The sequence below is a fragment of the Eublepharis macularius genome, chromosome 3 (assembly GCF_028583425.1).
Source record: "Eublepharis macularius isolate TG4126 chromosome 3, MPM_Emac_v1.0, whole genome shotgun sequence".
Lineage (NCBI taxonomy): Eukaryota > Metazoa > Chordata > Lepidosauria > Squamata > Eublepharidae > Eublepharis > Eublepharis macularius.
This window is the reverse complement of record NC_072792.1, coordinates 47,581,177-47,607,412: the sequence shown is the minus strand read 5'-3', so window position 1 is coordinate 47,607,412 and position 26,236 is coordinate 47,581,177. Positions and strand designations below refer to the sequence as shown.

Sequence of the window (26,236 nt, the reverse complement as noted above, 5' to 3'; positions counted from 1 at the left end):
ACCCAAGGAAGTTTTAGAAAAAAAGAAAAGACTTAAACAAATAACTGACGAGCTGCAAAAAGCCCATATGGAATATCGCTGGGTGAATCTTTGTAATCTCCGTGTCAAGTTTAATGGCAAGATATTTTATGCTTCTGATCTGGATTCAGGTTTTCTTCTCTTACAACAAGTTGGAATATCACCTGCAATGGAACTGGAACTTACATCTCAAAAAAGAAAAAGGAGCCAGCCTTTAACCCCTCAGAAGGGTAGTAAAATTCCAGTTCTTAATAACTAATAATTACTATTGATGTCTGTGGATATAAGAATGTAAATGGAACGTGACTCTTTTAATTTGCTTTGTATGATCATGAGGCTTGTGGGTGGAGTTGAGATGTTTAAGCCTGCCTAATAGCCTCTGAAGAGACAGTCCTTTTTGTTGGGTTTTTATACGATAACTTCAGTGAGAAGACCTTCTTGCTGGGTTATTAAGGGCTGTTTAGTATTTTCTTTAGATTTCATAACTATATACACGAATTGATAATACTGTTATTTAATAAGTAATTAATATATAGTAGTTTATTAGCTTGTTATATTTAGAATTTATAAGGTAGTTAAGTTGTGTTCTTAAGATTAGGTGTAAATCCTTTAGATAACTTTGAATTGATAATACTGTTATTTAATAAGTAATTAATATATAGTAGTTTATTAGCTTGTTATATTTAGAATTTATAAGGTAGTTAAGTTGTGTTCTTAAGATTAGGTGTAAATCCTTTAGATAAGTTTTTTTTTTCTTTTTTGTTTGTTTGTTTGTTCGTTAAGATTTCCCAAATTGTAGCTTTGTTAAATTGTAATAGTTTACACACATTAGGAGTAGTATTTCCACTTTTAAGAAGTTTTTCAGAGTTATATAGACAAATTTAACTTAAGGGGGGAAGAAAGGGGGGGGGAAACTTTACTGTTAAGAATTCTGGTTATAACATATTTGGAATAAGTGTTGTCATATTAGATTAAGGATTTTGTTTATTAAAGACTTTTTTGGTGTTGTTAATTCACGATTGCTGAATTAAACCTGTTCATTTAAAACTCTAAAAAAAAAGAGAGAGGGAGAGAGAGAGAGAGAGAGAGTGAGAAGCGAGGAGTAAGGGGGAGAAGAAAGGTCAATTGGCTAGAGACAGTGTGTAGTTGATATAACAAGGAAAGCATTTGATTTGCCTTATATCAGGGTCTGAATACATAGGAATGGCTACTATTTCGAATCTAAATATTATTTCTCAGAATGTTCGTGGTTTAAATAATTTAGTTAAGAGAAAACGTATTATGTCCAATCTGTCAAAAATTAATACGGATATAGCTTTCTTACAAGAAACTCATCTTCATGCGACAAATGAAGCAGAGCTTAAAGCTGCATGGCTGCAATATCAATATCATGCTAAAGGATCCTCAAAGTCTAGGGGAGTTGCAATCTTGTTGTCTAAAAATATTCAATTTTTCCATAAAGCTACATTAAAGGACACGAGAGGGCGATATTTATTTGTCAAAGGGCAGATCAATGGTCATTTATATACCTTAGTATCGATGTATGCACCCAATGATAACCAATTGGCATTTATAGAGGATACATTTCAAAAATTAAAAAAATTTCAGGAGGGTTCTGTCATAGTGGGTGGAGACCTTAACTATATAGCAAACTATACTATGGATAAATCTCATTTCAAAAATAGGAAATTTAAAAATTCTAAACAAGACACACGACTACCTGCAATATTTAATCAATTTCATTTAGTAGACATTTGGAGGGAACAAAACAAATTAGAAAAAGATTTCACTTATTTTTCGCCTCGCCATAATATTTACACTAGAATAGATTACATACTCTTATCTGATAATCTGGTTAAAAAAACGCAACAAGTTAAAATAGGAAATATTGAGTATTCTGATCATGCTTGGGTACGATGTGTATTATCTATGGATACAGATGTTATAAAGGAAAGACACTGGACATTTAATAAAAATTTGATATTTAATGAAAGTAATGTAAAAGCGATCGAACGATATATTAATCAGTATCTTGTAGAAAATCAAACTGAAACAATCTCTCCACATCTGGTATGGGACGCTCTTAAAGTGGTGATTCGAGGTCAATTAATAGCTCTGTCAGCATATTTAAACAAGAAGAAAAAACTTCAGAAACAAGAAATCTTGAATAGAATTCAATGTCTAGAAAACCTACATAAAGAAAGGGGTAGTAAGAAAATTTACAAACAACTGTTAAATGAACGAAAATTGTTAGATTCTTTGGAATCAAATCAGATTCAAAGAAATCTATTGTTTTTAAAACAAAAATATTGGTATAATTCTCCAAGGACTTTACGTTATTTATCTTGGAAAGTAAAAGAAAAGAGGATTGTAAGATCTATTAGAATTATTCAAGATGATACTGGCCAATGTCATACTAAGCCGGCAGAAATAGTGCAGATCTTTAAAGATTTTTACTCTAAATTATATTCATCTAGTAATCCCAATAAGACAAAGATTGAAGAATTTTTGTTAAACCATAAAGCTATTAGGAAAATAACAGAAGCACATCGTCAAATATTAGAAAATCCAATTTCTAGTTCAGAAGTATTAGACTCAATTAAAAATTTAAAGAACAATAAGGCATCAGGGCCAGATGGCTATTCATCTGAGTTTTATAAGAAGTTTGCAACGATATTGACCCCTCCATTAGTGTCTGTGTGTAATAACATATTTAAATCAGGTACACTTCCCCATTCTTGGTCAGAGGCTACTATAACAATGATTCCCAAACAGGGTAAAAATATCTTACAACCTGGTTCTTATAGACCAATATCACTTTTAAACGTAGATTATAAGATTTTTACGTCCATATTAGCTAAACGTCTCAGTTCATTTGTTGGGAATTATATACATCATGATCAAGTAGGGTTTATACCCAAAAGAGATATATCTGATAATATCTATAAAGCCCTCAATATTCTTTCGTTTAGTAAATTGCTTCAAACTCAAACATTGTTTTTGTCATTAGATATTGAAAAAGCGTTTGATTCATTGGAAATTTCTTATTTAAAAGCACTTCTCCATCATATGAACTTTGGTAATAATTTTCTACAAGCCATAAGGGCGATATATTCGCATCCTCAAGCTAAAATCAAAGCTAATGGTATGTTATCAGAACCCATTAGACTGCAGAGAGGTACAAGACAAGGTTGCCCACTGTCCCCTATTTTGTTTGTGATTGCTATAGAACCACTGGCAGAGGCAATAAGAAATAACACTCAAATTCATGGTATTGTCCTTAGTAATAATACTTACAAATTAAATTTGTTTGCAGACGATATCCTTTTATATATTACAAAACCATTTGTATCATTGCAATATCTGCAGTATGAGTTATCGAAATTTGGCCAAGTTTCAGGATTACTAATTAATCAGAGTAAATCTAGTATGTTACCCATTAATTTGGAAGGAACAACTCAAAATTTACTTAAACAAAAATATAAATATCAATGGGCTACTTCGCAATTCTCTTATCTTGGTATACAAATCCCTTCTGATTTGAATCAATTAATTCGAGTTAATCATATCCAAAAAATGAAAGAAATCAAAGACATTTTACATAAATGGAATAAACAACAACTATCATGGTTTGAAAGGTTTCACCTAATAAAATCTTTTATTTTTCCCAAAATTCTTTTTCTTTTTAGAACAGTTCCTATTGAAATTCCCCTTAAACTAATCAAAAAATGGCAAACCATGTTAAACCGATTTTTATGGCAATTTAAACGTCCAAGAATTGCTTTTAAAGTTTTAAGAAAACAAACACAGCAAGGAGGCTTTAATTATCCAGATTTGGAACTTTATAATGTCGCTTCCAGATTGGTAGATATTATTCAGATAGTACAAAAGAAAGGAACAACCGATTGGATTAATATATTAAATGCATTGCATTATCCTAAAACGACACTTGATATAATTTGGTCTAAACATAATATTCGTCCACTTTCTATTAATAACAATATTTTCTTTAGAGCAATTATTAAAACTTGGGACAAATATAAAAAAAAAATTATTACCAGAAATATCTAGATTTTCAACAATAACATCACATAAGAGTTTTCCCATCCAATATAGCCTCTTGTGCTCTAAGACTTGGGAACATTTTAAATCTTTACGCCTGCTAGATATAGCTACCAAAAATGGCTTAATGGAAAGGTCTGATTTAGAGTTAAAACTCGGTAGAGATATACCTTGGTTTTTATATTTTCAATTAAGTTATCTATTAAGCGAACTTAAAATTAAAGATGTTATGAAAAGCTCTGAAACGGAATTAGAGCAAATTCTAAAAACACCAGAGTTTATTCGTAAAGGCTTATTGTCCAAGATTTATAATATCCTTGTTTGTAATATAAAATCTTTTAACACAATATTACAGCAAAAATGGCAACAAGATTGTGGAAACACTATTTCAGATAAAGACTGGGAACAAATTTGGAAATCTAAAATAGTTATCTCTCCAATTATTAATATAAGACTTCAGACTTACAAAATTATTCAACGATGGTATTTTACCCCACAGAAATTGGCTAAAATCTATTCAAATAGATCCCCTCTTTGCTGGAAGCGTTGTGGTGAACAAGGGTCTTATGCACATTGCTGGTGGAAATGTAATTATGTTGCAGAATTTTGGCATTCGGTTTTTCACCAAATTTTTTTAATCACATCTTATTCAATTCCCTTTAAACCGGAATTAATTTTTTTGAATATCTGGGGGAACTATCCAATACCACAAATAAGGAAAGATTTAATTTTAATATTGTTGTCAGCAGCTAAAAATGCGATTGCGTCACGATGGAAATCGCATTTCCCCCCAAATCTCACTACGTGGTATATGAAGGTATGGGATCATTTGATCATGGAGAAAATAACAGATAGGATGCAGTTACAAATGAACCCTGCCAAATCTTCAGATTTTTATGAGAAGTGGTTTCCTTTCCTGGATTTCCTCTCTAAGGAAAATCTACTCATTACAAAGCTACCATATTATGAGATTGTTAACCCAGAAATTTAATTTTTTGAATGAAACATAGTATTATATCGGTAGTAATTGTATCAATCTAGTTACAGTGTTGTATTGGAAATTTTATCACTACCACTGTTTAGCTATATGATCTTTGTTACGATAACACTGTACGGTAAAGCGATCATTTCTTTATTTATTGTATTTTTTTTTCCTTAATAAAAATTAAAATTAAAAAAAAAAAAATTCAAGTACTATCCAGAGCTAACCCTGCTTATCTTCTAAGATATGATGAGATCAGGTTACCCTGAGTCATCCATTTTTATCTTGACCTGGCCAGGGACACACATTTTATCTTTTATTAATTTTGTGAAACATTTTTGGGGCATTAACAGTTGCTGAAAGAAGTGTTTCCACCTTACAGGGCCTTATGTCCTGTATACCTAATGAAATTCAAGTCCAGTAATACCTTAAAGACCAGTATTTTTCCCCCAGGATATAAGCTTCCAAGAGTCAAGGCTCATTTTATATCTGACAAATTCAGCTTTGACTCACAAATGCTTATAACCTAAAAAAAAAACCCTGTTGGTCGTTAACATGCTATTGGATTTGAATTTTTTTCCTGCTACTACACACTAGCCCTGTCTTGGATGGCCCAGGCTAGCCCAATCTTATCAGATCTTGGAAGCTACACAATGTCAGGCCTGATTAGTATTTGGATGGGGGACCACCAAGGAAATTCAGGATTGCTAGGCAGAGGTGGGCAATAGCAAACCACTTCTGAACATCTCTTGCCTTGAAACCCCTATGGGGTTGTCTTAACATTGCCAGTTCCAGGTTGTGAAATTCCTGGAGATTTTGAGGATGGAGCTTGGAAAGGAGACATTTTCTCGAGGGAAACATCTCTATCACCTGGACATCAGCAGTAATTCCAGGAGATCTCCAGCCACTACCTGGAGGATGGCAAACCTAGGTCGCCATGAGTTGGCTGTGATTTGAGGGTGCTCTACACACTACAAGCTCACAAGCTACCCACCTGAAATACCCTACTGGACTACCATTCTCCGTTATACCATAACAGAACCAAGAGAACAAAGAACACCTTGCTTGTACTCAGCTTTTTACAAGAAGTAGAGAACGGGCTACCTACTAAAACACACAAACACGCAGTCCAGGGAAGCAAACCACCCTTCTTTCAGGGCTGGCTGTTCCACTGGAGCACACACCAGGGCCACATCCCTCCTGTAAGGCTCGCAGGCCACCACATGGGTGCCTGACACCGGGGTGGGGGGTCTGCGAGGGGCGTCATAGACGGCCCTGCCTGGGCTCACCTGGTCTATGTACTGCCGCACCCGCTTCCTCAGGCGCTCCAGATTCATGTCCTTGCAGTGCGCGCGACCGCGGGAGAAGCCAGGGAAGGAGAGAGGCTGATCCCCGAGGCAGGCGCACTCGCCGGCTCACCTTTAAGCCCCCAAACCTCCCCCAACTCCTAAGCGAGCCGTTACTCCAGAGATTCCTATGAGTCCACCAGCAAATACATTCCCCTTCCCCGTGACATCTCATTGGTGTAACGTTCATAGTTGTACCCCACTCTGCGCCGGAAACACGAGCTCCGCGTGCAACGTTCCGAGGACGAATAGGATAAGGCGGTGGAACGCATGCAGCTGGTGTGCTTTGAGTTAGGCGGCAACGTTTTTTCTTGGAAAAGGCACTAGAGTCAAAATGTTTTGAGGAGAGAGACAACAATCCTTTCATGTAAAGGAAATCAGGCAAGTCCCTTGGTTCTTCCAGGTGCTGTTGGACACAGATATACAAACAAACTGCGGTATTTCTAGCTTGTGAACGCTCTCTGTGTGTTACATGCCGTCAAGTCGCTTCCGACTTTTGGCGACCCCATGAATGAAAGACCTCCAAAACGTCCTATCATTAACAGACTTGTGGAGATCTTGCAAACTAGAGGATGTGGCTTCTTTTATTAAATCAAGCCATCTCATGTTGGATCTTCCTCTTCCTACTGCCTTCAACTTTTCCTAGCATTATTGCCTTTTCCTGTAAGTCTTGACTTCTTATGATGTGACCAAAGTATCATAGACTCAGTTTTGTCATTTAAGCTGACTTTTTCCCAGCATTTCCACATTACTAAAACACCGTGATGAATGTGCACATTGTTCAGTAATTTTATTTATATCTATTTCTTCACTCCATTGTTTAGTCTAGAGCAGGGGTGGCTAAACTTGCTTAATATAAGAGCCACATAGAATAAACGTCAGCTGTTTGAGAGCCGCAAGACGATGCATTGAAGTCACTTCAGATGAGGAGGTGGGTTTGGGGGAGTGTCCTGAAAACAGCATCACAGAAAGGGGTGGGGGTTTGGTGCTGTATGCTGGAAGTGACATCTCAAAAGTCACGTCACATCCTTGCTAGGCTTCACCCCCAAAGTCCCCAGGTATATTCTGAGACAGACCTGGCAACCCCAACATTTTTATTGAAAATATGAAAGACATGGAAAGAAGGAAGGAAGAGAAAAAGGAAAAGGGAGGGAAAGACATGGAAAGAAAGGAGGAAAGGGAGGGAGGGAAATAAACTAGACTAAAATATGTATGGCCACGGCGATACTCGGAGACCTCCAGGAGCCGCACAATATGTCTAGAAGAGCCACATGTGGCTCCCGAGCCACAGTTTGGCCACCCCTGGTCTAGAGGCAACTCCCAACACATAAAACTGGCAATGTATATGTGACATGTTTTATATCACACACAAATTTTAAACTATTTTTTAAAAAATATTTACACTATTTAGAGTGTCCCTTTCTCAGAGCTCCATTTCAGGAAGGAGATAGGTCAAACCCTTCAGCTTTAATTTATTATCATTTGTCACTGTGTTGTGGTAAAAAATGGTAAACATTCAGAAGGATGTCAAATGTGGAAATTAATTTTAAATTTCAAAAAGAAATGTTGACCCATCACTACTTATAATAAAAAGTTGGTGTCATAAACTTTATTTCTTTTTTCTTTAAAAAAAATATTCAGAGTTAAAGGGGGAGATTGGAAATTATAGCTGCTTAACTCTTGTAGCACAATTATGTGCATGTTCACTCAAGGATAAGTACCACTCTGGTCAGCGGGTCTTACCTAGGGTTGCCATACTCCAGTTGGTGGCTGGAAATCTCCCAGAACTACAACTGATCTTCAGACCACAGAGTTTGGTTACCCTGGAGAAAACGGCTGCTTTGGATGGTGGACTTGATACATTATACTCTGTTGAAGTCCCTCCCCTCCCTCAAACCCATCCTTTCCAGACTCCACTCCAGGAATTTCCCAAACTGTAGCTGGCACCCTAGTCTTACTCCCTATGTGTGCACATAGAATTGCAGCCATACAGTGAAATCTTAAGCAGAATTATATGCTTCTAAGCCCATTGACTTCTACTTACAACTACACTGTTAAAGGTTCAAAAATAAAGGAAACAAAGCTAAACACAAATTTAAGCAGTAATATTTAAGCTAGCATAATGACTGAGATGTTTCTGAAAGGAATCAATGTGGTGTAACTAGCTTGGTGGCTGGTGGTAGCACCATCTTCATGAAGTATTCAGAAGATCACCACATGATGGCACTTGGATCTGGTGAGCTCAGATCAGTTTGCTACCTCCAGTATCCTATGGGTAAATCTCAAGAGAAAAAAAGCTAAAAGAGTTCACCCAGGAGGGGAAAAAAAAGAGTGGAACGATTATCAGGTGGCTGGGGGTTTGTCTACACATCTCTGCAACTAAGCTAGTTCCAGGTGTATTGATGGTAGTCCTTTCTCTACATTTGAGCCTATATAGTCAAGACCGATCTCAGATACTGGACAAATTTCAGCCTTCCTATTACTAAACAAGATTTATTTTGCAGTAGGCTACAAAAAGGCAACTCCACTCTTGCTTTCAGAAGAGGAATCTTGCAGACCCATACTTTTAAGTAGATCAGTGATTGACTCTGATACTCCTTTCCATGGCACTTGACTTGTCTCTTGGGAACACATTCCAGTCTTTTTTTTTCATGTTCAACTTGCTGTTTCTTCCTTCTTGTTTTCTTATAAGAAGTCCTTCTAAAATGAAGGGTCTATCGGTGTTGGAAATGAAGAAGTTAAGCGTTTTGTTCTGTGATAACAATGTTTTTAAAAAATATATGTTGATGAACTGTAGATTCTGTTTTTCCTGATGACCAAAAAGGTTGGAGGATTTGTTTCCGGACATGTCTGTTCCATTGTACAGCATGAAAGAAAATACATCTTTTGTAATGAAGAGTTTCTGCTTTTGTGTGTTTAGATTCACTCAGAAAAGTTTCCTGCCTTCAGTCCTGTGAGTTTAATTATCTCTCTATATATTAGTGAGTTTTCCTTGGAGTGGGGCAGAAAAGGACACCTCACAAGCCAGTGTGAATAATATTTAAAGCAATCCTAAGCACAGTTCACATTTTCAAGGCTTTGCACAAATCAGAAATGGACACGGACATCTATCTATATATCAAAAGGAGTACTTTTGCATTGATGTTGATACCATGAATGGCAAAGGAGTACCAAGTGCCACTGCTGGGAGCTGTGACATTGCCCACAGAGCACTGGTAGACACCCAAATGATCTTGCTATACCATGTACTGATGCATTCTAATGCAATATTTCCACAGAAGAAGAAGCAAAAGCACATGGTGTAGGGAACAATGAATAGTAAATCTTAGGATCACAGAATACTGATAGTATAATTGTATGAGAGTTACTGCATACACTTTTATTGGTAAATCTTTGATGAATACTGCAGTTTTGGTTTCAGTAAAAATCCAATTCATAACCTGTAGCAATAACTTAATAAAACTTACCTCCTATACTTCGTACTGTTTTTGGAACTAATTCCCACTGATTTCAATAGAATTTCATTTTCAGATATACACAGAATTGCTGCCCTAACCAATGAACTTATGTTATCATACCTAGTAATTGGCACAAACATTTTAGAGATTATCTAAAGTTTTAAAGTAAGATGTTTCTGATATCTACTCTTGGTATAACAATGGCAATGTTCTATAGATGATTTTTGTCAGATTAAACTTCTGATATCCATTGTCTAGCTACCATCATAAGATATTAGTTTGATTACACCTTTCCTTCTTGATTTTCACTTTGGTTTTTTTGATTTTCGTTTTCATTATTTGTGTCTTCCCTTTCCTTTCGTTCTGATTTGTCTGTCAGGCATCCATCATTCAGACGCTTGGCTTTCTGTTTCTTTCTTTTTGGTGTTTTTTTGTTGTATTTTTGTTTCTGTGTAATAGGAGAGAAGTCATACATTAATGTGCTTGTAAACGGGTGGACATTTTTACATTGGAAGATACATTTGATTTTATACTATCATTACAAAAAAGTATTTAAGCTAGACACTCTTAAACATAAGAAGTCTATTATTGATTGCGACCATAAAATTATCATAGATTTATATCATATCATATTACAAAAATACATGAGGAGTTCACAACAACATGAGGAGTTTACAAGCAACAAGAGCATTACCAGCACAAGCCCAGACAATATGGCAACCCGGCAGCAGCACTGTGGGTGTGAGTTCCGACAGCAGTGCAGCAGGGAGGAGAAACCACTGACCATCATACCACCAGGAGAAGAGCCGCCATGGGAACTGCCTCTGTTCAGCCTGCCTTCCCTACAAGGCTTCTATCTCTTCCCTCAGCTGCAGGGATGAGGGGATATGGGCAGGCAGAGCACCGACAATGTAGGGGGGGACAAGTGCTGGTGATGTGGAAAGGAGGTAGATGGGCAGAAAAGATGGGCGGAATCAGAGATAAAGCTTTAGAGGGAGGAGCAAAAAAAGGCGAAAGGAAAAACAAAAAGGGGAAGATGGGGAAACAGGAAAGGTGAGTGAGTTGGGACAGAAGCTGTCTGAGGAAAACAGGAAAAGGTATGTAGGTGGATGGGAGAGAAGGAAAGGCAAGAGGCTGCAAGCAAGGATGGAGAGGCGAAGAAAAGCAAGAGGAAGGGGGAAAGTGGCGTAATCAGACTCTTCCTGCAAGCTCCCCTGAGGCCTCCCAGGTCCTCCACTTGTAAGACAGTGAAATTATAGCTCTTGGTTCCTTTTTAATATTTTTCTTTTATATAACCATTTTGTGTTCTACTCTTATCAGAGGCTGTCTTTTCATTTCTTATATTGCCAAGCCTATTTTGAAAGCACACGACAGCAGGATGAGTTGAAATTAATACTATTTACACTTCTGGTGTGGGGATTACTGTTCATCTTTCTTGTAAAGGCACTGATTCTTGAGTACAGGAATTTTGGCTTCAGGAATGCTTTGAGATACATGACAAATGTAAGACAGATAGCAGCTTTGCAACTTGAGATATTCATTCTTTATCAGGTACATAGCATTTCTTTTTAGCACATGAAGATAACAAGCTTAAAATCTTCTTAGCTTTTCTCCAACTACTGAAAATTGGTTTTGCTGTTTTTCAAGGTAGCCTAGCCAGGACTGAAAGAATTAGTTAAGAACATAAACAATGAACCCTTCAAATGATGACAATAAATACACATGGAATTTTGAACTTAGAATATAATACAAGAAACTGTATGATATTCTTTACAGAGTAAACTGCAACCTGAACTGCCTGTTGCATATTCTTGATACATGCACATTGATTTGCTTGTGTTGTCTATGACAGCTTTAATTGGCTCAAAAAAACCCAATGGTTATATATGGTGGTGGAATGCGTCATGAAGTCATAGCTGACTTATGGTGACCCCTGCTGGGGTTTTCAAGGCAAGAGACTTAACAGAGTTAGTTTGCCATTGCCTGCCTCGCGACCCTGGTCTTATTTGGAGGTCTCCCATTTAATTACTAACCAAGGTTGACCTTGCTTAGCTTCTGAGATCTAATGAGATCAGGCTTGCCTGGGCTATCCAGGTCAGGGCAATGGTTATATACTGTTAATAAAACAAACAAGTTACTGTGAAGTAAATGGGAATCAGAATTAAAGAAATTGAAGATGTACATGGCAGAAATGGACAAGATGACAAGAAAACTGAGAAATCTGGACTCAGGGCAGTTTAACACAGACTGGGAGAAGCTGAAACAATATCTGGAGAAGAAATGGGAGGTGGGAGGAAAACTGTGGCAGTTTGAGAACTACTGAAGTACAATAAAATGTAGAGGGGGGTGACTTTACCGGGGGGAGAAGAGATAAATGTGAATTTATAAGCAGGTAGATTAATAGATTGACATATATATAGATAAATATAGGCTAATAAACAGAATATTGATAGAAAATAATTAATTATAACGATTAAATATAAGGATTGAGCAACCAATAATATTTTCTTTCTTTGATAAGATTTGTACAATGCATCAAACTGAATGTCTGAAGGTATAGAAAAGTCAAATTGATTGACTATGCGATGAGAGCTATATAGAATTATTATAAAAAGACAGAATGAGTAATATATAGAGAATAAGTCAAATTGTTTGATTTAAATGTGTAAGATTTATATGGTTTATGATATATAGAAATATTTAAAATTGGTAAATGGGATAAATTGTTTATCTAAGATGGAAATAAAGACTTACAGTTTGGGGTATATAATAATAAAAATAGTTAAGGATGTACTGCTTAGAATAATGGGGAATATATATTTGTTTTAGATAGAGGAATTTAATAGAAATAAGGGAAAAGGAACAAAGGGTTGGAAAACTGTTGGAAGTCAACAAAAGGGGGGGAAAGGGAGGGGGTTAGAAATGGAAAATGTGGGGAAAATTGAATGCAAATGTAAAAACAACGGATTCTAACCCAATAAAAAATTTTTCAAAAAAAAAAAAAAGAAGATGTGCACCATTTATCCCTGTTTGGTAGAAAGAAAGAGTAAAAGCTTCTACATTTGTCCCCAGAATGTTATTCTCCAGCTGTTTTCTGCTTCCTTTTTAAACTCTCTCCTCCTGCCTTCTCATGTACTTACATTACTTACCTATCTCTGTTTCTCTCAGTGTATCTGGAAATAGCAGATCGTCTTCGTCCTTCTGTGCAGCCCCACATTGGGACTGCGCAGGCGCAGGCCAGCCGCGGAAAAGATTTTTCTAGCTTCCAGAGATGTGAAGGGGACGATCGGATCCACCGCGCATGCGCGCCGGTGTTCCCGCCAATTTTGAATGCATATATATCCGAACGTCCCCGGCATTCCCTCAGTTCCTTTTTCGCCGCCGTACGAAAAGGTTCTATTGTCTAGCATTTATCCTCTCAGCGTCTCTTCGGAGTTTTGGATTGTGATCTTCTGGTCGGTATTTTTTCCCCTTGTCGGTGGGAGATACCGTTCATTATGTCCCAAACTTCTTTGTTTAAGAAGTGTCTTAAGTGCGGCACTAAAATGACGCACTCGGACGGCCATGAGCTCTGCCTCATCTGCCTGGGCGAGGGGCATGTTGTCGAGCGCTGCTCCATCTGTATGTCCTTCACCCCGAAGGCAAGGAGTGATCGGAAGGCCAGGCTCCGTGCCTTTTTGTGGGAGGCTAACCTTCTCCCCCCCAAGCCATCCGGCTCTTCGGGAGATAGACCCCGCTCCGCCGCTCCGTCGCCGGCGCCGTCTCGTAAGTCGCCAGAGCAGCTCCCCACGGAACCGACGGGGCAACCCGTTCCGGAGGCCCGACCTGACTCCGGTTCCGGGGATCGTCCTTCCGACCGGAAGGCCAAGAAGCGTTCCGCTTCCAAGCCGAAGTCCTCCTCCAAGCCCTCGGCCGCAGAGGCTGCTTCGGAACCCCAGCCCAAGAAGGCCAAGGCGAAATCGCGGGCCAAGGGCCGTGCTTTATCCCCGGCTCCGACAGTGCGCCCTGGTACTCCATCTGGACCGGTCCTGATCCCTGACGATGTGGTGAGTCTCCACACCCCGTCTCCTCCCTGCACGCCTCCTCCGTCGGTTCCCGAGGAATTCGTGTCGTTCCCATCTTTCACGGAACCGTTCCAGTCATTCGAACGCTCCCTGCCTTCCGCCCCGGCGCCTTCGGAGGCCTCCGTTCCATTACCGTCTACCTCGTCGGTTCCGATGCCTCTTCGCTGGCCCGCCCCGGTGCCTGCTCCTCTGCCCCCTTGCCATCCTGTTGCGGGGATTGGGAACATGACCTCCTGGCAGGATTTTGTGGCGTGGTTCCAGCAGTCGCTGCCCTTCCTGCAGCACCCTTCGGTTCCGGTGGTTTCCGTTCCGGCTCAGCCAGTCGGGCTCCCGGCATCCGCTCCTCCACCTCCTGGCTTGCCTCTGCAACCGTCGGTTCCGGCGACTTGTCCGTCGGCCCCGAGCGCTCACCGGTCCTCGGTTCCGACACAAACCTCGCCGGAGTTTTCAGATTCCGAGGATGAGGAAGGTCTGGCGTCCCCGTCGGAGTGTTCTTCAGATGCGGCCTCTGATCCTTCCCCGGATGACACCGTGGGTGGGCCCCGTTCATCGTCTCCGAATGACGACTACAGGCTGTTCTCCGAGCAGATGGTGCGGATGGCTGCCGCGCTGGAGATAGACGTCTCCTCCACGACCTCCAAGCCCAAGAGTAAGCTACTGGAGGCTCTGTATTCCGGGTCCCCCGCGTCGGTGGCGTTTCCCCCTGTGGAGGATTTTGTTGACAGCGCTCTCGCGCTCTGGCAAACACCGGCGTCCGTGTCCGCGACGGCAAAGAAGGTAGAGAGGTACTACCGTTTAAAGCAGGATGATTGCCCGTACCTCTTCAGTCATCCGAAACCCTCCTCAATCGTGGCTGAGGAGGGTCAGGCTCGGTTCCGTTCCGGTTCCTCGTCGGCGCCGGCGGACCGAGAAGGCAGGAAGCTGGATGGCATGGGCAGGAAACTCTACTCGTCCGCGTCTTTGGGGTTCCGTATTGCCAACTTCCAGGCCATTATGGGGTCCTACAATCTGTTCCTCTGGAAACGGCTGTCCTCTTACCTTTCCGATCTCCCCGAGGATCGCCGCCACTTGGTGAAGGCCCTTCAAGCAGAGGCCATACGGCTGTCAAAACAGCAGATGACAGCGGGCAAGGATGCTGCCGACTCCGCGGCGCGCTCGATGGCGACTTCGGTGGTCCTGCGTCGACACGCCTGGCTCCGGTCCACTGCCCTGCCACCTGAAAAGAAGGCGAAAGTGGAGGATTTCCCCTTCGAGGGGCCCCAGCTCTTCTCGGAGAAGACGGATGAATCCCTCTCCCTGATGAAAAAGAATCAGCAGACGGCCAAGTCCCTCGGAGTCGCCCCCTCAGTTCAGTCATCGGGTCCGAGGTATCGTTATGGTCGGTTCCGATCCTACCAGGCCCCTTACCAACCTTACCAGCAGCGTCAAGGGCGCTTCTTCTCGGGCCAGTCCTACGGTCACCGATCCTATTCAGCCCAGCAGCGTCATTCTTCCCGGCGCTCCGGCCGGTCCAAGGGCAGGCAACAGCCTTCTTCACCCAAGCCTTCGACCTCGGTGCAGAAGCCCTCGGTCTTCTGACTACGCCTGAACGCTCCCCTGTTGGCCTCCAAGGACGCCTCCTCTGCTGCCCAGTTTCTGGACAGGCTTCGGCCTTTTTTGCCCTGTTGGCAACGTGTTACTTCTGACACTTGGGTCCTGTCCATTGTGGCCCATGGTTACAAGTTAATGTTTACAGATGCACCTCCTCTCTCTCTCCCTCCCCGTTGTTCTCCATGTTGTGATGTTATGTTGCACAATAATGTTATAGAGTTGGTTAACAAAGGTGCTGTCCGGGTGGTCAATGTCGCTGCTTCCCCGTGGGGATTTTACTCGAGGTACTTCCTTGTGGATAAGAAGGATGGAGGTTCCCGGCCCATTTTGGACCTTAGGGGCCTCAACAGCTATTTAAAGGTTGAGAAGTTTCGGATGCTGACCCTGGCACGGGTCATGGAGCTCCTAGAGGTGGGCGTCTGGTTAGCTATCCTAGACTTGAAAGACGCCTACTTCCACATCTCCATCTTTGAGGGCCACAGGAAGTATCTGCGGTTTGCCTATGGGGATTCTGTATATGAATATACGGTGTTGCCTTTTGGGCTGGCCTCTGCGCCCAGGGTCTTTACGAAATGCATGGCCACTGTGGTGGCATACCTACGGTCCAGGGGGTGCTTTATCTACCCGTACCTGGATGATTGGCTCCTAGTGGGACCCTCAGCTGACTCTCTCCAGGACCATATTGCCCTCACTTTGTCTGTACTGGCTGAGTTGGGCTTGGTGGTTAATAGGGATAAGTCCATCCTTACTCCGGGCACAGCCATTAGGTTTATTGGGGTTCATCTAGACTCACCACGGGGCAGAGCCTACCTGCCTCCAGATCGCCTGACCAGGCTTTCTTCCTTAGCCCGTCATTTCCTGCATAACCGTTACCAAACTGCCCTTTTGATCCAAACGTTATTGGGCCTTATGGCCTCCTCCACTGGGGTGGTTTTCTTTGCACGCCTGCATATGAGGCCTCTGCAAAACTGGTTCGTCCGGAGGTACAACCCCCTCACTATGGGCCAGCATCAGAAGTTCTCCATTCCCAGGGTGGTGCTGCGCTCTCTGGCCTGGTGGACTGTCCCTGGAAACCTGTCTGAGGGTTGTCCTTTTGGCCCCTTCCTAGCTGAGGTCACAGTTTATACCGATGCCTCCAACTTGGGATGGGGGGGGGCGCTGTGGACAGCTTTCGGCTCAGGGCATCTGGTCCCCATCTGAGGCATCCATGCATATCAACCTTCTTGAGCTTCGGGCGATCCGTTACTCCCTCGCTTCTTTTGCAGATGCCGTTCGGAACAGGAAGATTCAGGTCCTGTCGGACAATACCACGGCCTGCTACTATCTCAACAAGCAGGGGGGAACGGTCTCGCTCAAGCTCTGCAAGGAGGCAACGACTCTATGGAATTGGGCCGTGGCCAACAACGTCCTTCCCAGGGCCGTGCACATTGCCGGGGAGCTCAACACCTCGGCAGATGCGCTGAGCAGGGTGTTTCTGCCTCAGCACGAGTGGTCCCTAAACAGGGTCTACCTCGACCAGGTTTTCCGCACATGGGGCACGCCTTTGGTCGACCTCTTCGCCACTGCCCGCAACAAACAGGCCCCGCTGTTCTGCTCCCGGGCCGGCATTGGCCGCCACTCCCTAGGGGATGCCTTCCAAATACCTTGGTCCCCAGGGCTCTTTTATGCCTTCCCGCCCTTCCCGCTCCTGTACAAGGTTCTTTCCAGGGTCAGGGCCTTCCGAACCCACTGTATCCTCGTTGCCCCTCGGTGGCCTCGCCAGGATTGGTTCCCCCTTTTGCTCTCCCTGTCCCAGGGGCGATGCCTCCCCCTGCCTCACGCCCCGGACCTCTTAACCAGGGACGGGGTGTGGCATCACGATGTGGCTGTACTGAATCTGGCTGCCTGGCTTCTGGGCAACCGGGAATGAACCTCTCTTCTGGGGTGCTTGGGGTGATCTTGAATGCCCGGAAACCGTCCACCAGGTTGTCCTACCAGAGGAAGTGGTCACGTTTTTCCCGGTGGTTGGCCCCAAAGGGGGTTTCTCCCTTTAGTTGCCCGCTCCCTGTCATCCTGGACTACCTCCTGGATCTCTGCTCCCAGGGCCTTGCGTTTTCCAGTGTTGAGGTCCACATGGCTGCAATCTCTGCCTTCCATGAGCAGATAGATGGGAAGACCGTTTTTACTCACTGGCTTTCCAAGCAGTTTCTGAAGGGCCTGTTCAAGACCTTCCCTCCTAGGGCCCATCCCATTCCACAATGGAGTCTCTCCCTGGTTCTCTCCCAACTGATGCTCCAGCCCTTTGAGCCTCTATCTTCCTGCCCCCTGCCTTTGCTCACTCAGAAGGTGGCTTTCCTGGTGGCAATCACGTCCTCTAGGCGTGTGGGGGAACTGTCTGCCCTGCGGTGTGACCCTCCCTTTCTGCAGTTTTTCCCTGGTACTGTCATGCTCCACACTAGCATGGAGTTTCTGCCTAAGGTAGTCTCAAGGTTTCACCTACAGCAAAAGGTGTTCCTCCCTTCCTTTTTTCCAGCGCCCTCATCCCCAGGGGAACGAGCACTACACACATTGGATGTAAAGCGTGCTTTATTGTTTTATTTGCACCGCACCAAATGTTTCAGGAAGTCTCCTGCCCTGTTTGTGTGTTACTCTGGCCCTCGCAAGGGCTCTCCTGCTTCTGCCCAGTCCATCTCTCGCTGGATTGTGTCTACGATTAAACTTTGCTATCAGCATGCTGGAGTCCAGTGTCCCTTGTTGGTTACCGCTCATTCCACTCGAGCCCAAGCTGCTTCTGCTGCCTTCCTGCGAGGAGTGCCGCTCCAGGACGCCTGCCAAGCTGCGACATGGTCCTCTGCGGACACTTTCATCCGGCATTACTCTGTGGATGTGCATGCACGACGTGACTCGGCTGTTGGCACAGCTGTCCTGCAGTCCTTGTTCAAGTAGACACTCACACCCGCCCCCATTGGTGAGATGCTAGTTACTCTCCCAATGTGGGGCTGCACAGAAGGACGAAGACGATAAACAGGGTTTCTCACCTGTAACTGTTGATCGTCGAGTCTCTTCTGTGCAGACACACATTCCCTCCCGCCTGCCCCGCTGTGAGTGTTTCGTTAACTTAGTTTCTCCGGCGGCTCAGGTGAACTGAGGGAATGCCGGGGACGTTCGGATATATATGCATTCAAAATTGGCGGGAACACCGGCGCGCATGCGCGGTGGATCCGAACGTCCCCTTCACATCTCTGGAAGCTAGAAAAATCTTTTCCGCGGCTGGCCTGTGCCTGCGCAGTCCCAATGTGTGTCTGCACAGAAGAGACTCGACGATCAACAGTTACAGGTGAGAAACCCTGTTTTTCCTAAATGTATTTATTTACTTAAAACATTTCTATGGCTCCTTCCCATCCGACTAGCGTCCCCAAGGTGGCAAACATTAAAACATCTCAACACGAAAACATCAAGACATTTAAACAATATTTTAAAAATAAGAATATATAAAATATTTAAACAAATCAACAAAACATATAAATGCGCATAACACAACCCAGGAGGAAGATCAGTAACAGCTAGTGAGGGAACACCAAACCAGACAAAAAAGTCTTAATCCGCAGGTGGAAAACAACAGAGAGAGACAGAAGAATCTCCATGGGAGGGAGTTTCAAAGTTTGAGATCCACAACTGAAAAGGCCCTTTCTCAGGTTGCCATCTGTCTAGCTTTCAAAGATTACCAGAGTGGACAGATAGGTTCACATGAGGAAAGGTGATCAGGGTATTCTTCTGGACCACCTTTCAGGATTGATACTGAGAGGCACTGTTCTGCAGTGGTTCCAATTCTACCTCAACTATAGGTATCAGAGTGTATTGCTGGGGTACTGTTGCTTCCAGCCTACAGGATTCCCTAATGTTCCATCTTGCCCCCCATGCTTTTTAAACATCTACATAAAGTCATTGAGAGACAGGGCCTTAGAGTTGGATGGAATAATGATCTGGAACATCCAGTTTTGCTAAAGCAATGAGATAACGCTTTAAGCCATATACCTGTGGATCTTAAGTTGTGACTTATTCAGCAAAAATATTATGTTTAGGGTATAGCGGACACCACAGTATCTTTTTTTACTAAGTCTTTACTAAAGGTTTAAGCACAGTGGCTAACTGTTGGTGGTGTAATTCACAAGATGCATCTCTTAAGCATATGCTTTGGACATGTTCAGTCATTTAGCCCTTTTGGGAGATGATACTAATTTTGAGTTAGAAAACTCATTTATTTTTGATGTACAGTCAAACTATTCATGTACAGGCAAACTATTTGCCTGTCTCTTGGAATCTAACTGATGATCAGAGCCTCCATGATCTTACAGTTGCTGAAAGATTTATGCATCAACACTGGAAAGTCAAAAGCCCATTTCCTGTCATTCACTGGATTGAAGACCTTATAAACTTATCAACGTTTGAATGTATTGCATATAGAAGGCAATTGCATATGGACTTACTTTTATATATTTGGAAATCTTTTGTAGATACCTAGGTATAGATTTGCTAATAGCTCCCGTTTTGCCAGCCAGGTCTCAGGGATATATGCCAGGTCATCCCACCACACACAAAGAAAATTCAAGCTCCAATGCACTCTCCCTGTCTCTCTCTCAAAATGCCAACAGCAACTGTATCTCCCTCACTGTCTGCAAAACCAGAGCTGAGAGCCCCCCCTTCCCCCTGCTCTTTGCTTCCTTGTAACAAATGTGGAGCTCCACACTTGAAAGGAACACCTGCCTATCAAGCTAAATTGGGCTTAGATTGGGGTTTCCAGGGCAACAGCAGGAGTTCAGACAGAGTTCAGGCAGTCCCTGCCTCTGGTTGCCAAGGGAATTGATTGCAGGTGCCAGATTGTCTGTCTTGAGGAACAGAACGAGGTTTGCAACGACCACCTGTTCGTTTAGAATGGGGCCTCAGTCACGAACAGCTTGTTCGTGAACAGCTGATTGGGCTGTTCGTGGCTTTTTTTAGTTCGTATTGCTGTTCGTGCTCATCTCTATTCTAGTCTAGTAATTATGAAGAACAGTCTGGGAACAGCAGGACACTGATCTTCAGAAACTTGTACGTACTTAACCGTGGTTACCTTTTGATTCCGCGATTTGCATAATCTACGAGGGTATCTTGCAATACTGTTCATGTACTCTTCAGCCTTGTGCCAGTCTTCATTCCACTTCTGGACCTTATACTGAGGCTGACATTTTGTAATCCTCTCCAGAATGGCATAATTCTCTTTTGTTATTCTCAGTAATTCTTGCTCTCGTTTTCTCCTGTTCAGACTAAAGGAGATAATGTACCAATGCCATAACCTCTCCCTCCAATGGACACAAAAAATAAAGGGGAAGCTAAGGTTGTCATTGGAAAAGCAGGATTATTATACATACAATGTACACTAGACAAAAACATTAGTCAAACGGGAAACAATGTACAAACCTATCTGCAAACACTGATGAAGGTTCAATTGTATGTTACTATCTTCCACATATAACCAGTGTTCTTTCTTCTGCAAAATTAGCTTCCAGAATTGATCTCCTAAAAATTAGGATTATCTGTAAATTTTCACCAGATTAAGTAAAAGCAGCTCAGAGGAGGAAAGGGTTAATGTTTCCCTCCCCACCATGCTGTCCTCCTTGATAAAGCAATACTGGAGGACTCATTTGCAGGCATGCACGCATGCACGTGTGTGTGTGCGCACGCACACACACACTTTGTTTAAACATGTAAAAGATTTAATCAAGAAACACTTCTGTAATGATTTCAAGAAATGGGTGCATGTGTCTTTAAATGTTTGGTGAGATAGGTGAAGAGTGGGGGGTGAAAGAGAGAGATGAGTGAGTGATATGATTGGTTGATGACAGAGTGGGCAGAGTGAAGGCGGTTTTCAGTTACTGAGGAAGAGAAAAAGGTTCAGTTAGGGCAAGAGAGGCCAGCTGTGTGCAGCCTGAGTGTGTTCATGTATTTGTGAGGGAAAGGCAACCTGAGGGGAAGCCTGAACTGAATGTGTCTGTGAGACTATATATTCACTCTATTTGAAGAGGCTAACTGTGTGTGAAGCCTTACAAGAGATCTGTGTGAATGAGTTTGGATGAAGCAACTAGAAGAACTAAGAACGACTTTTATGTAACCAATACGCTTCTTAAAAAAATAAACTGTGTTTTGTTATATCCCAGAGTTATCTCCCATTCCTATCCTCAGGGCCACATAGAACCACGAAGGAGCCTGACGCTCAAACACGTTACGAAAGGGAGAATTTAAATAAAACATTTTGGAATAATATATTCCTGGTGGCAGCAAACTACAAAGAGGGTGTAAGGGGGAGATTTAAAGCAAAATCCACCCTAAAGAAAGTGAAGATCATAACAAGTGGTGGCAGCGGTGGGATAGGGTGGAAGCTATCCAGAAATTAGATATTCCCCAGACAAAGAAACAAGTAAGAAGTTTTCTTGGAATGGTGAACTACTATAGAAGGTTTATTCCTAATTTTGGGGAACTAGCAATACCCTTACATGAGCTGACCAAGAAACAGAACCCAGATAAAATAGTTTGGAATGAAAAATGCCAAGAAGCATTTAACTCTCTAATACAAGCACTCACCTCAAAGCCTATTTTAAGAGCACCAAACTACAAGAAAAGTTTTTACATTGCCACAGACGCTTCACAGTTAGCATTAGGTGCAGCGTTACTGCAAGAGGATAATGCTATAAAACACCCAGTGGCTTATCTAAGCAGGAAATTAACAGACAGGGAGAAGAACTACTCCTCAGTGCAGAAAGAATGTCTAGGAATAGTGTGGGCTTTAAACAAGTTGAGAAGTTATATATGGGGACAAGAATTCACGCTATTAACGGACCATCACTCTTTGATGTGGCTTCAATCAATGAAAAATACCAATACACAATTACAAAGGTGGTCTTGGTACATTCAGGAATTTAATATTAACATCCAGTATATCAAAGGCAAAGATAACGTAGTAGCAGATGCCTTATCCAGATGTGAAGTCAGGTTGGAACAGAATATTGATAAAGAAACAACCAGAAGAATTAAACAACATCCCAGAGAGGAAGATGACCTCAGCCCAGCAGTGGAACATCCCAGAGAGAGAGATGACCTCAGCCCAGCAGTGGAACATCCCAGAGAGTAAGATGACATCAGCCCAGCAGTGGAACATCCCAGAGAGGAAGATGACACCCCAGCAGAGGAGGAACGCAAGTTAAAGAAACCCAAGACTTTAAACCAAAAACCACAGAAGAGTGAGAAGTGGACTTAACTGGAACTACAGAGATAATAAAACATTCCCTAAGCCGGAGAAAGCTGCACACAACTCTTCTGGAAAAGAGATGTGTTCCGCTTAAGGAGAAGGGGGGGATTTGTAATGATTTCAAGAAACGGGTGCATGTGTCTTTAAATGTTTGGTGAGATAGGTGAAGAGTGGGGGGTGAAAGAGAGAGATGAGTGAGTGATATGATTGGTTGATGACAGAGTGGGCGGAGTGAAGGCGGTTTTCAGTTACTGAGGAAGAGAAAAAGGTTCAGTTAGGGCAAGAGAGGCCAGCTGTGTGCAGCCTGAGTGTGTTCATGTATTTGTGAGGGAAAGGCAACCTGAGGGGAAGCCTGAACTGAATGTGTCTGTGAGACTATATATTCACTCTATTTGAAGAGGCTAACTGTGTGTGAAGCCTTACAAGAGATCTGTGTGAATGAGTTTGGATGAAGCAACTAGGAGAACTAAGAACGACTTTTATGTAACCAATACGCTTCTTAAAAAAATAAACTGTGTTTTGTTATATCCCAGAGTTATCTCCCATTCCTATCCTCAGGGCCACATAGAACCACGAAGGAGCCTGACGCTCAAACACGTTACGAAAGGGAGAATTTAAATAAAACATTTTGGAATAATATATTCCTGGTGGCAGCAAACTACCCAGAGGGTGTAAGGGGGAGATTTAAAGCAAAATCCACCCTAAAGAAAGTGAAGATCATAACAACTTCCTTCTGGGGAGTGACTTGCCAAACCTACTTTTGACATACAATTATATGCAGGTTGGCTGGGGGGTGAGGGAAAGCTGTCATTTTTCTGCTTACTTGTTGTAGGCAAACACGTAATTATGCTATGACTATAAACTACAGAGAGCCAGTTTGGTGTAGTTGTTAAGGGCAGCTGGACTCTAATCGAGAACCAGGTTTGATTCCCCACTCTTCTGCTTGAAGCCAGCTGGGGGACTTTGGCACAGTCATAGCTCTTCAGAGCTCTCTCAGCCCTGCCCGCCTCACAGGGTGATTGTTGTGGGGATAATAATAACATACTTAATAAACTGCTCTGAGTGTGCGTTAAATTATCCTAAAGGGCAGCATATAAATCAAATGTTGTTATTAACTTTCTGTGAAGCAATTCTTTGTAACTATGGACAGCATCAGGAATATTTTGAGATACCCAGTATCCATCTTAAAGTACAGCAAGACCACCCTGTATATTATATGCCCCTCCTTGAATCCTCTAGGTATTGTCAGATCTCAACAGTCACTTGAGAGTGTTCTCTGTTGCTGCGCTCTTGGATTTATAAAGAGGGCTTAAGCGAGAAAGATCAAAAATCTCGGCACACATGTTTTAAACATTTTCATGTGTAGGTTGGAGAACTTGTAGACAGTATTAATTGGGACTGTTCCTAAATTGAGTCCAAGTAGATATTGAAGAACCTGTCCATGAGTTACTATAGTTCTACTTTCTTATCTCCACCGTTTCCTCTCATTATTTTCTGTTTCTGGACTTCGCACATACTTTTGAACACAGATGTCTGCGTCCGTAAAAAGTTGTTACACTGTTATTTCCCAACAGTTTCTCAAAATTAAGATTTGTTTCCATCCTACTATCTGATCTGATAGTTTTTTAAAACAAAAATGATCAGTGAGATGTACTTAAGGCTATATATTTGTAAGGCACCATTTCAACTCTACCAAGACCTTATAGAGCAAATTATTCAATTATTCAAACACCATTGATGCCAGTGTCCTCACTGTCAAAGTATTTGATAATTCTACACCAGTTTCACTGCAAACTTTACCTTTTGGGCTCATAATCATTTTTGTTATCAATTCTTCCTGTAGTCCTCATGATGAAAGACATCTTCTCCAGGAGCAAACGATTGTCTCTCTCAATGATTGACAAGCGATCCTTTTCAAGCTTAATACATTTTAAAAGACAAAACATTGGTAAAAAACTATATATCCTGAGTCTCCTCTCTAACTGTGAGTGATCAGGAGTGGTATAGTGGTGTCTGTAATACCAGACTAGGATCTGAGAGATCTAAATACAAATTCCTGCTCAGCCATGAAACCGAATAGGCAACTGTCCCTCAGTCTAGCCTCTTGCACAGGGTTGCTGTGAGGATAAAATGTGTAAGCACTTTGAATTTGGCCTGAGCTCCTTGGAGAAAGCAAGATTAAAATATGCTAGATATAAAGATAGCTTCTCACTGGCATCCTGCACCTTTTGCTTCTTCTAGTTTGGTAGCACGAAGGCCCTGAAAGTAGCCTTGTACTACTGCAATCCTAAGGGGAGGGTGGAAAGTGCACAGGAAGAGGAGAAAGGCTTACGTGGATGCAATTTGCGCTTACATGGGTGTAACCCCCCTTATGCCAGCAGGCTGGGAGACGGTACTGCACGTGGACCGCTACCTGTGGCCATGATGGGCAGCCAAATGAACGCATAAGTGAGGCGAAAGTCCCTGCGCCGGTGCCGGAGGGGGGGCAGGGGGCGGGCCACGAGTTAGCTTCCTAAGTCACCCCAGGCCCGGGAACGTCCCCTGCAGCAGTGAAAAGTTACACCTAGAAAAAAGGCAGCGTAGCTCATAGGCACCCATTGAACGCGAGAAATTGGGCCCCTCTGCCCGCACCAAGCCCTGCCCATGAGGCCTGAAGGAGCATAGGATGGGACCAATCCACATGTGACCCCGGAACCTGGGGGCTGATCTCAAGTGCTGCAGGCTGCAAATGCGACCCTTGCTGGGTCCTGCCACCTTTCTGGTCCCATTTTTCAGGGAGGGGGAACCTGTTTCTCACAGTGGCGGTGGCGGCAAGGAGATTTGCAGGCGCGCAGAGCTGCAGTCACTGGCCTAGCCCTCATTGAAAATGGGGGTTGGACAGGTGAGATGGTGGGTGCCCAGTTCACACCTTCAATGTTACCTCTGTTCCTCCCCCTCCCCCCGCCGCAGGGATGCCTGCTCTCTGACGGGGGTGGGCTGTTGGTGGACAGCGGGGATTGCAGCCTCCCCATTGGCTGCGCCCCTCGCCTGCCTGTTGGGAGCGATGCAGCCATTGGCTGGTGTAGGTGAGGTTGTCAGGGGAACGGCGGGCATGTGCTCTTGGCGGCAGCCGTGCCTCTCCTTGCCGTGCTTTCTCACTAGCGTAGCTCTCCTGCAAAAGTCCATAGGGAGCAGCTGAGCAGCACTGCTTTTACATCAACGCGCGGGCTGGGGCGCTGACTCCGGGCTTAGGATTGCACTGAAAGCATATGAAGATAACCATGATTGTTTCCTAATATTTAAGCTCATCCTCTGGCCTTTGCAAACATCATTATTCTCAATATCTGTCTCTGTTGTGCTAGCTTCTCTGCTTTACAGTGAAATCCTAAGCAGAGTTACTCCAGTCTAAGCCCTTCAATGAAAGAACTTGTAACTGAGAGCTTCAATGCAGTGGTGTCTTTGCTCAGCTGCTTTCT

The 26,236-nt window shown here is 43.0% G+C and overlaps 2 protein-coding genes across 4 annotated transcripts in view; both read right to left on the bottom strand.

Annotated features, from left to right (window-relative positions):
* CDC16 (cell division cycle 16) overlaps positions 1 to 6,525 on the bottom strand; it is a 29,916-nt gene extending 23,391 nt beyond the window's left edge. For both annotated transcript variants that reach the window (XM_054973813.1, XM_054973814.1), the window contains exon 1: positions 6,352 to 6,525. In XM_054973813.1, coding sequence (XP_054829788.1) covers positions 6,352 to 6,399 — 48 coding nt within the window. In that variant the 5' untranslated portion in view covers positions 6,400 to 6,525. The remainder of the gene's footprint in view (positions 1 to 6,351) is intronic.
* Positions 6,526 to 8,885: 2,360 nt separating this feature from the next.
* Positions 8,886 to 26,236, bottom strand: part of CFAP97D2 (CFAP97 domain containing 2) — a 28,193-nt gene continuing 10,842 nt past the window's right edge. The window contains exons 3-5 of one of the 2 annotated variants that reach the window (XM_054973175.1): positions 24,582 to 24,700; positions 20,610 to 20,838; positions 8,886 to 10,314 (exon numbers count right to left, since the gene is read on the bottom strand). In XM_054973175.1, the coding sequence (XP_054829150.1) occupies positions 10,150 to 10,314; positions 20,610 to 20,838; positions 24,582 to 24,700 (513 nt within the window). In that variant the 3' untranslated portion in view covers positions 8,886 to 10,149. The remainder of the gene's footprint in view (positions 10,315 to 20,609; positions 20,839 to 24,581; positions 24,701 to 26,236) is intronic. The other variant, XM_054973176.1, reaches the window with a different exon arrangement.